Source organism: Pongo abelii, chromosome 16, assembly GCF_028885655.2.
Source record: "Pongo abelii isolate AG06213 chromosome 16, NHGRI_mPonAbe1-v2.0_pri, whole genome shotgun sequence".
NCBI lineage: Eukaryota > Metazoa > Chordata > Mammalia > Primates > Hominidae > Pongo > Pongo abelii.
The window spans coordinates 101,649,487-101,660,306 of NC_072001.2; the positions used below are offsets into that span (position 1 = coordinate 101,649,487).

Genomic DNA, 10,820 nt, shown 5'->3' on the forward strand with positions numbered 1-10,820 from the left:
CCACTGATGAGTCTCCCAGGAAAGAAGAATTACAAAAAGCTTCCTTTTCATTTTAATTTTTCTCTAGGCCCCTTGGTCTATCTTAAATGGTGAAAGAACATGACCATTCAAAAAAGAGAAAGGGCATCAAAGTCTGAGGACAAAGACTGTCATGAGGAAAGGAGCTGAAAGACACAGGGGCTACAGCTACAACTGACTTTGCGAATAATTAACCAAGAAATGAAGAAGTGGTTTGGATGAGAAACTGCTGTATCTCACTGAGGAAAAAACAAAAAAGTGAGAAACACAAATTTATCGCATCCTGGACAGGTCAAGCATACACACAGCGTGAACACGGCTCAGAACCAAACTCAGCCTCTTTAGCGCCCGAGAAAAACATCTAACTCATAGTACATCCATGGCAGTTTACTGAGAAGATTAATTTTTGCTAAAATTGAGAACTTTTTGACAACCAAATGATGGGGCTGGAATTAGTTAGGTGAGAGATGTTGGCAGCCTTTAAAAATTAAATAAAGAGGCCAGGCGCAGCGGTTCATGCCTATAATCCCAGCACTTTGGGAGGCTGAGGCAGGAGGATCACTTGAGCCCAAGAATTGGAGGCAGCAGTGAGTTATGATCACAACATCACACTCCAGCCTGGGTGACAAAGAGATCCCATCTCAAAAAAAAAAAAAAAAAAGAAAAGAAAGAATGAAAAAAAGAAAGCAACTTTAAAGAAGAAAACCAGTGGCCAGGCACAGTGGCACACACCTGCAATCCCAGCACTTTGGGAGGCTGGAGTAGGCAGATGGCTTAAGCTCAGGAGCTCAAGACCAGCCTGGGCAACATGGCAAAACCCCATCTCTACAAAAAATACAAAAATTAGCCAGACGTGGCTGTAGTCCCAGCTACTCAGGAGGCTGAGGCGGCAGGATCACCTGAGCCCGGAAGTTGAGGCTGCAGTGAGCCATGATCGTGCCACTGTACTCCAGCCTGGGCGACATCAAGCAAGACCCTGCCTCAAAAAATAAAAAAAAAAAAAATTTAAAAAAAGAAGAGACAAATCACTTCAGCAAAATGGTACTAGTCCCACACTTAGCGCTGGTCACTGCCCCTCAAGCCAGAGACTTTCACCGTAACCTTGTTATCACAGCCGGACTCCCTCTCTTCTAATGTCTATAAATCTTGGCATCCAAGCTGCTTTGGCTCCACATGTCAGCTATTAGCAGTGGTATTTTTCCTGACAACTAACTAGTAACACTGAGGGAAAGAAATGAAATTTTATACCATTAATTACAATTAGTTATTTTTTAGAGGGGACATGGCACTGCCTGGAAATCAAAGGGACATGCTTTTCACCACGTTTGCCACTGAGATGAGAAATGTGGTGGAAATGGGATCCACACGTGGGGTTTATTTACACCCAACTTAATCCATGATACTTCCTGTGCTAGAAGATTCTCTCCACATAGCTGGTGCTGAGGAAGCCCTCCAGGCCAGGCAGACCCCTAGAGAGCCCCGCTCAGTCCAGCCTGAAGTGGTGGCCGTGCATCCCTCACCTTTCATCTTGGTTGTGTAAAACCCAACAGCCGCTCCACGTCTCCATAGGATTTTAGCTTGTTCCTTCACAGAGTGAGGTAGAAAAAACATGTCATCATCATCCAAATTTCTCTCCAGTCTTCCAAAAATAATGGCGTTTAGAATGAAAAGCACAATCCTTTCCCCAAATGACTGAACCTTTGAAGAAAAAAAAAAAAAAGAAAGAAAAAGAACAACGACAGTCAAGTGAGACAAGAGAGGAAAATCATATGCAATAAATTCTGCGCTTGGATGTGACCCACACGTTGGGGCCAGGTGTGAGTTCCTCCATCGAAGACTCATTTTGTGCTCAAAGAGCCAAAACGTGAATCATGGCATCTCACAGAGGCTTCCACACGACTGACCTTTCGCACCATGCGGCCTCCAGGAGCAGAGAACGCTGCCAGGGGCAGCCCCTGGTCCCCAGGGCCATGGACCAGGAATGTGAGACGACAAAGCACAATCCATCACATGGTAACAAAACAGGAAATTAACACTGGGGGGCTGGGGCAACTCATTTCAACTGACTTGCTGGATGTGTCCTGAAATAAACCCAATCTGCCATTTTCATGACAGCAGGCCCTGGAATTCTGGCTGTCAGAAGGAGGGTAAATGATGTGGGAGATCAATTGCTACACCAAAAGCAATGATCTGTTTCAATGGCTTGTGACAGATTTAGAGCACACACTGGTGTCCTAATCCCAGAGAATTACAGGGACTCAGGGCATACCCCGTTCTAAGGCTGTAAAATGGAACCATCTCTTGCCTGTAGCAAAGTTATCACAAGCAAGGAAATTATATTGTGGTCAAAGTCAGGCCCACACAGTTAGAAGCTTTCCCCTTCGCAAGTCAAAATGACTTCACACTCCTGCCTGTTAAAATGCTCTGCATTTGTGTAGCCCACGGATGGCAAATAGGTGGCAGAAACCAAGGTCTCCCCCCCCTGGATTCAGAGCAGACCTATCTGTCCAGCTAAGCGTGGACACGGTCTCAGAAGCCTCCTTAACGCAGCCCTTCAGACAGTCACGAGCAACTGCTAACATGTGGCACGAGGTGAAACCAATCAGCTATTTACGAAGTGACAACGCTGTTGTATTGGAATTTACTCTGCAACACTGCTAGGTGACAGCCTCTGCGTGCGTGTTTGTCACTTTATCCTATGCATTACCTCCAGATCAACAAGGCCACTAACTGGTCCATGACATCCACCTACATGCTACCATTTGATTCTCACCACCTGCTGGGGAGGTCTTGGTTCATAGGTGGGGAAATTGAAGCTCAAAGAGGGTGATTACATGTATTGATTTCCCTGCCTCATTTCAAAGAGGATTTGAGACAGCTGGGCGAGGGGTCTGTCAGAGGCATGCACAAAACAACAGGCTGGGGCTTTCCAGTCCAGCCAGCGGTTTCGTTCTTCATCTTCATCCATTAGAAATGAGATTTGGGGAAAGGGGATAATACAAATATTAATACTTCGTTTTATATTTAATACTTGACCCTTGGATTATCATCGTCATCATTTGTGGTTTGTGGGTTGTTACCCTGGATTTGCTGGGAGATCTTCAGCAACTCACAACCTCTTTGAGTCTTGGTTTCCCCCTCCAGTCAAGGGAGAAGATCCTTCATGTGGTCTCTAAAATACTTGCATGTTTTTCAAATGCTCTGATAATAAAAATAAGGCAGCTTGCAGCAAATGGCACGAACTGTTCAGTGCCAATAAACTCACGAATTGGCCAGAATGTAAAATATTTCACCTTCATCTGGAGCTAAGTCTTAAATGAGAAAAAGATTAGTGAAAACCACACTAGCTTGGCTCTGAGAAGCCATCACATTTTGTATCTCAGACAGCGGCAGCCAAATCAAGTTCAGACGTTAAGAATAACTAGCTAGTCACAAAACCAGATTGGTGTCGTGGGGGAGGTTATATTTTTCAACTTATAAAACCAAAAAGTTCAGAAGAAAGCCAGAAGACAAAAGCAGATTGCATCTGGCAGAAGGGAAATATCCAATCAAAAACTGGCAGGAGAAAAAGGAGGAGAAAGAAAATGTACTTAATTTGTCCAGTTTCATTATTGGGGAGGAAAACGTGTGACATGTGATTTTGACTCAGAAATGTTTCTGAAAACACAAAACTAAGTTCCAGTTCACATCCCTCATTAGGACCACTAATTAAGTTAACAGGAAAAACATTAAGAAATCTTGTGGGGTGTTTTTGGTAATTTGTGAAGAAGAGCTGGCTAGGAAACAAAACGTAATTAAAAGAAAAAGAAAAAAAGTCAGGACCTAAAGTTCTACAAACAGAGGAGAAATATTCCTATGTACAACTGGGGTAGGATAGATCTTTACAACATGGTTCATTAAGTGGAAATAACACCCAAGTTTCTTTCTGTTCATAATATAGGCCACATTGTCAGAAAATGTAGGGGTTTTCTCATTTACACTTAGAAAAAGAGATGACAAATGAAGGAAGTAACAACTCTTGCTCTGAAAAAATTATTTAAGGAGCCATTCACATCCTTCATAGCATTCAGAACAGTCAGTCATTAAGTGGCCACCTGGCCCACCTGCAGCACCAGAGCTGGGGCAGCAACGCAAACCAAGATGCCAAGCACCACACTGGGTACATCATGCTCACTTGCTGAATCTCAGGCCATCTCTAATGTGCTGGAAGAAAAACCTTTTCAAAATAATATCTACTGAGTCGATTAAAACGAGACCTAAAAAAGACAACTCATAGAATGGGAAAAAAAATTGCAAATCATATATGCGATAAGGATTATGCATATGAAAAACTCTGCACATGAAACCCTGCATATGAAAAACTCTCAATAGTTCATATGCATTGGGTTTCAAAAAACCCAATAGTAAAAAGTCAAATAACCCAATTAAAAAGTGGGCCAAGGATCCTCATAAACATTTTCCCAAAGAGGATCTAGAGATGGCCAATAAGCACATGAAAAGATGTTCACCATCCTTAGCCATCATGGAAATGCAAATTAAAACCACAGTGAGATTCTACTTCACGCCTACTAGGATGGAGAACATTAAAAAGACAATAACAAGTGCTGGTGAGGATATGGAGTGACTGAAACCCTCAGACACTGCTGTTGAGAGTGCAGAATGGTGCAGCTGCTGGGGAAGGCAGTTGGACAGTTCCTCAATATATGAAACATAGAGTTACCACATGACCAGCAATTCCACTCCTAGATATATACTCAAGAGAACTGAAAATATGTATCCTCACAAAAATTTCCATACAAATGCTTATAGAAGTATTATTAATCATAGTCAAAAAGTGGATACAACTCAAATGTCCATCAACTGAAAAATGGATAAACGAAATGTGGTATATCCATACAATGGACTATTATTCACCTCAAAAAGGAATGAAGTACTGATTCATGCTACAATGGATGAACTCTGAAAAGATTAAGCCAAGTTACAGAGGCTGTTTACAAAAGACCACCTGTAGTATGATTCCATGTATAGGAAATATCTAGAATAGGCAAATCCATAGAGACAAAAAGCAGATTATGGTTTCCAGGGACTGGGGAAAGACAGGAATGAGGAGTGATGCTAGTGGGTAGAAAGCTTCTTTTTAAAATGATGAAAATGTTCTGGAATTAGTGGTGATTGATATACAATGTTGTGAATATATTAAAAGTCACTGCATTGTACACTTTAAAAGAATGAAGCTTATGATATGTGAATTCTATCTTAATGAAGCTTTTGTTTAGAAAAAAATCAAGAACTAATTTTTTTAATTGCTCAGCAGGAAAAAAAATAAAAATAAAATAAAACCTGGATTAACAACTTGGGAACATTACCTGAGACCCCTTATAGGGATTATCTAATTTCAGAACCTTCGAGGTATTTGTTGTATAGATGAGGACATCAAGGCTGAGTCACACAGCCAGTAAGTGATGTAGCTGGATACAAACTTCCATCTCCTTGACATCAGGCTGGAGATCTTTGAAGTGTTGTGCCTGGGACTATTTCCCCTCTCTGTTTGTAGAACTTTAGGTCTTGACGTTTTTTCTTCATCTTTTAATTGTATTTTGTTTCTTAGCCATTCTCCATACTGAACCTGAAAGAATACTGATATTTCATTCATTATTTACAGGGCTCTATGAAGGGAACCGAATGGCATTCCAGACAACTGTAAACAAGATCACACATTTCAAGACTGCAGGGAAGCATCATCCTTCTTCCCACCTATGGAATTAAGATAAATATACCAATTAAATGAAAATGGGTGAATGTGAGGCACACAGTCCAAACTCTCAGTTGGGTACTGGCTTCCTCCTTAGCCTCTGCCCCAGCCAAAGTTCAGCCAAGAGGATGCCACCTAGACCTCTGAGAAGCTCCTCTGGCTCCTGCCTTCACACCTGCCATCCCAGGTCTCTGCTTTACAACTGCTCAACAGAGGCACAGCTCTTCAAAGATCACAAGGTCTGATGTCAAGGAGACAGATGTTTGTACCCAGCTAAATCATTTACTGGCTGTGTGACTCAGCTTCAATGTGTTCATCTGCAAAACAAATGCCTTGAAGGTTCTGACATTAGATAATCCCTATAGAGTCTCAGGTAACATACAAGATAATATCTGCTACAATTCTAACTCATGCAAAGAGCCAATAAACGTTACCTGAATGCGCTAAGCAGAAGTTTCCCATTCAACAGAGATATGGTGTATATTAAAGTTTTAAAACTTAGACATGAGGAGCCACTCAGGAAAGTAAAATAGACTTATCAGTAGCCACATATCTGTTATACATGGCACTGAGTGCTGTTTTCCTTGCTAGCAGGGTGTTATAGATTGAATTGTCACCCCCAAAAAGCTGTTGACGTCCTAACCCCCACTTGTGTGAATGTGACCTTATTTGGAAATAGAGTCTGCTGGTCAATCAACATGAGGGGATTCAGGTGGTCTCTAATCCAATATGACTGGTGTCCTTATAAAAAAGGAGGATTTTGACAGAGACGGACACACATATAGAAAACAATGTGGAAATACAAGGAGAAGGTCATCTACAAGCCAAGAAACCCCTGAGGCTACTAGAAGCTAGGAGGGAAGCCAGGAACAGATTCTCATTTACAGCCCTCAAAAGAAAACAACCCTGTTGATTGCCTGATTTCAGACTTTCCAGCCTCCAGAGCTGTCAGACAATACATTTCTGTTTTGTGGTACTCTGTGGTACTAGGAAATGAAGACATGGCTAGACTGCTTTAAATTATCAAATTATCAAGTAAGCACTGTGACTTTTAAAACTTCTTTTACAACGTTCATTTAAAATTGCATCAACTCACCTTCATCAACCCTTCTCTCGCAGGATCAGAGGTTCTTAGTGCATCTTCCTCCGTGGACCACCAGGATTCCTTTATGTAAACAGCCACAACTAGAGAGAAAGCCAAAAGAGGATGATGCGCACACAGCAAACTGGCCAACAGAGGGGCAGCTTCAAAGCACAGAGCCACTGACAAGGTGCAAAGGGAAGATGATTTGTGGGGAAAGCAGGTGATATTTTTAGAGCTGAATTTCCTGACCAGGAAAGAGTGACCACTCTCACATGAAGGGGGCTTCACAGATGTTTCAAAGGTGGCCTGTTGTTGATGCCAAAACAGGATATATCCCAATGTTTGGGGACACAATGGGATACACACCAATATTGACAAATCCAATGGGTAAGAATTACTTTTTTTTGAGTCAGAGTCTTGCTCTGTCACCCAGGCTAGAGTGCAATGGTACAATCTCAGCTCACTGCAAGCTCTGCCTCTCAGGTTCAAGTGATTCTCCTGCCTCAGCCTCCCAAGTAGATGAGACTACAGGCGTGAGCCACCACACCCTGCTAATCATTGTATTTTTTGTAGAAACAGAGTTTCGCCATGTTGGCCAGGTTGGTCTCAAACTCCTGACCTCAAGTAATCCGCCCGCCTCGGCCTCTCAAAGTGCTGGGATTACAGGCATGAGCCACCGTGCCCGGCCAACTCTTTTCACGTTAAAAACACTTATCAAAGTCCAACCATGTGTCACAGCCCAGAATTTCCCCAATTTAGTAAAATTCAACATGGGCTAAGCGCATTAAACAAACTGATTTAATACCTGTGTATTCAGCATCACCTTGGCCCTGGGCTTGGTGCTGCCTTCTTTTACATGAGTTTCTTTCATTCTCACCATGAAACTGTTACCAGCATCTTTCTAAGGAGGAGGCTGAAGGTCTGAGAGGTGAAATGACTTGCAGGCAATCAGCTAGAAGGGGCTGAGGTGGGGTTCAGCCCTGGGCCACCAGACTCCTAAGTCAGTGCTCCTTCTAAGAGGCTGGAGATGGGTCTGGTGTTAAGAATGGGGTGAATCACATGGGATGGAGGGGGTGTCTTTGGATGAGAAGGTCCCTGGGCTAAGATCTACAGGAGAAGGGTAGGGAAATCCTCCCCTCCTCCCCCCACCCTTACCCCAGGCATCTCCAAGTCCTGCTGACTCTGCCTCAGAAGCATCCCCGGAACCATTCCAAGTGTAGACATGGGTCCCACTGCTCAGCAGGGGAGACCTGGACATGACTCCAATTTCACTAAGCCCCACATTCCTCATCGGAGTTGCCCAAACCGATCACCCCAGGTGGCTGCGAAGTTCCCACAAGGATCGGGACTGAAATGCCCAGCACAGGGCCTGGCACACGGGAAGTGCTCAGTGTCTACTAATCAATGAGTTGGTTTCTCCTCTTCCTTTCATGCTGGCATCACCATGTCCCATCAGTTCCTCCTGCTGCCTCATAACAAAATCTGTCCTCTTGGTTCCAGCCCCAGATCTCAGCTGGGTGAGGCCACCACCATCTCCACTGACGACTGAGACAGCCCATCGCCCGGTTCCCACCTCAGTCTCCCCTGCCAATCCATCCCTACTGCGTGGTCGCTCTAAATCCGACCATGGTCTCTGCCCCTTGTCTCAACTCAGCAACTTTCCTTTCCTTTCTTAAAAATTACATTTTTTTCTTTTTAAAGTTTTTTCCTTTTTAATTTTTTTCTATTTTTAATTTTTGTGGGCACACAGTAAATGTATATATTTATGAGATACCTGAGATGTTTTGATACAGGCATGCAATGCGTAATAATGGAGTATCCAACAGGGCACTTACGTCTGTAATCCCAGCACTCTGGAAGGCAGAGGTGGGCAGATTGTTTGAACCCAGGAGTTCAAGACCAGCCTGGGCAACATGGCAAAACCCCATCTCTGTGAAAAATACAAAATAATTAGCTGGGTGTGGTAGCACATGCCTGTCATCCCAAATACTTGAGAGGCTGAGGCTGGAGGATCACTTGAGTCCTAGAGGTCAAGGCTGCAGTGAGTCATGGTTGTACCACTGCACTCCGGCCTGGGCGACAAAGTGAGACTGTGTCTCAACAAAAAAAGGAAAGACAAAAAATGGTGTATCTGTCCCCTCAAGCATTACATCCTTTGTGTCACAAACAATCTGATTCTACTCTTTTCGTTATTTTAAAATGTATAAGAATCACATTTTAAACACCAAAGTTACTTTGGTTGTTTTCTGGTGTCTTTTTTATACCCCTTTGATCATCATTTTTATATCTGCTTCTGAAGCCCAGTATTTGAGCCTGAGGGTTCCAGAATCCACAGAATTATAAAAGAGGCCTCTTCCCAGTCAAACCTTTTTAGATGGAGATTTGGAGGAAAGTGTGAACACGGAGTAGAAAACAAAAGCATTTGAACATTTCACATAAGCCTCGAGATTTTAAAACAAATGTTGTGGACCACTTGGGGTCAGCTGCCACAGCCTTTCTCCCTGTCCTCTCTGCTACTAAAGGAACTTTAGTAGAAAACTCTGTGAAGACCAAGCTACAGTGGTGTGATGGTTAATAATGAGTGTCAACTTGATTGGATTGAGGGATACAGAGTATTAATCCCCGGTGTGCCTGTATGGGTGTTGCCAAAAAAGTTTAACATTTGGGTCGGGGGCTGGGGAAGGCAGATTCACCCTTAATCTGGTGGGCACAATCTAATCACTTTCCACCAAATATAAAGCAGGCAGAAAAACATGAAAGGGAGAGATGGACCTAGCCTCCCAGCCTACATCTTTCTCCCATGCTGGATGCTTTCTGCCCTCGAACATCGGACTCCAAGTTCTTCAGCTTCGGGACTCGGACTGCTTCTCCTTGCTCCTCAGCTTGCAGAAAGCCTATTGTGGGACCTTGTGGTTATGTAAGTTAATACTTAATAAACTCCCCTTTATACATATATATAATACTTAATAAATTCCCCTTTATGTATATATATAAAATTCTTAATGAACTCATATATATATATATCCTATATATATATCCTATATATATATATGCCCTATATATATCCTGTTAGTTCTGTCCCTCTAAGAGAACCCTGACTAGGCCAGGCGCGGTGGCTCACACCTGTAATCCCAGTCCTTTGGGAGGCCAAGGCGGGTGGATCACAAGGTCAGGAGATCGAAACCATCCTGGCTAACACAGTGAAACCCTGTCTCTACTAAAAATACAAAAAATTAGCTGAGTGTGGTGGTGGGTGCCTGTAGTCCCAGCTACTCGGGAGGCTGAGGCAGAAGAATGGTGTGAACCTGGGAGGCGGAGCTTGCAGTGAGCGGAGATCGCGCCACTGCACTCCAGCCTGGGTGACAGAGCGAGACTCCATCTCAAAAAAATAAAAACTAAAAAAGAGAACCCTGACTAATACAAGTGGCATTAGTCAGGTATTAAACATTAACTCTGCATAGCCAGCCCCTCCTCCCTAGAGACCAACAGCATCTAACCCACCTTGTCAGTTTCATATGGGTGAATTATATCATCTCTGACAATGGTTCCAAAATTGATAGAGCCAGCTGGGAGCAAAGAGCCAATCAAATGTTTGACATCTGCCTTCATTTATTCAACTCAATTCACTTCCAAAATGGCACCTACTAGAACTTCCAGGAGCTTTATCAGCTATAAGGATTATTTTCCTGCTTAATAAGGTGAATCAATAAAAGCTGTTGAATTTACTAATATGCTGTATTGCTGTAATACAGATGTTCAATTTGCTAATACAGTTTCAAACAAGAAATGTGTTATGATTCGGTGTTTATGTGGTACCTTGCAAGTTTCACAGTGCACTGCAGACCAGTAACTAGTCACACAAGTTGTCACAAATAAGACTGAACTGTTGTTGTTTCTTTTCAAAACTCATCTTAAACTGCTATACATAACAATGAAACTGAAGTCCAATCACATGTAACAGTTAAA

The 10,820-nt window shown here is 42.9% G+C and overlaps 1 protein-coding gene across 1 annotated transcript in view; it reads right to left on the reverse strand.

Moving 5' to 3' along the window:
- FAM169BP (Protein FAM169B) overlaps positions 1-8,145 on the reverse strand; it is a 49,571-nt gene extending 41,426 nt beyond the window's left edge. Inside the window, exons 1-3 of the mRNA XM_002825878.3 lie at positions 8,010-8,145; positions 6,867-6,955; positions 1,539-1,716 (exon numbers count right to left, since the gene is read on the reverse strand). Of these exons, the coding sequence (XP_002825924.3) occupies positions 1,539-1,716; positions 6,867-6,955; positions 8,010-8,145 (403 nt within the window). The remainder of the gene's footprint in view (positions 1-1,538; positions 1,717-6,866; positions 6,956-8,009) is intronic.
- Between the last annotated feature and the right edge of the window lie 2,675 nt (positions 8,146-10,820).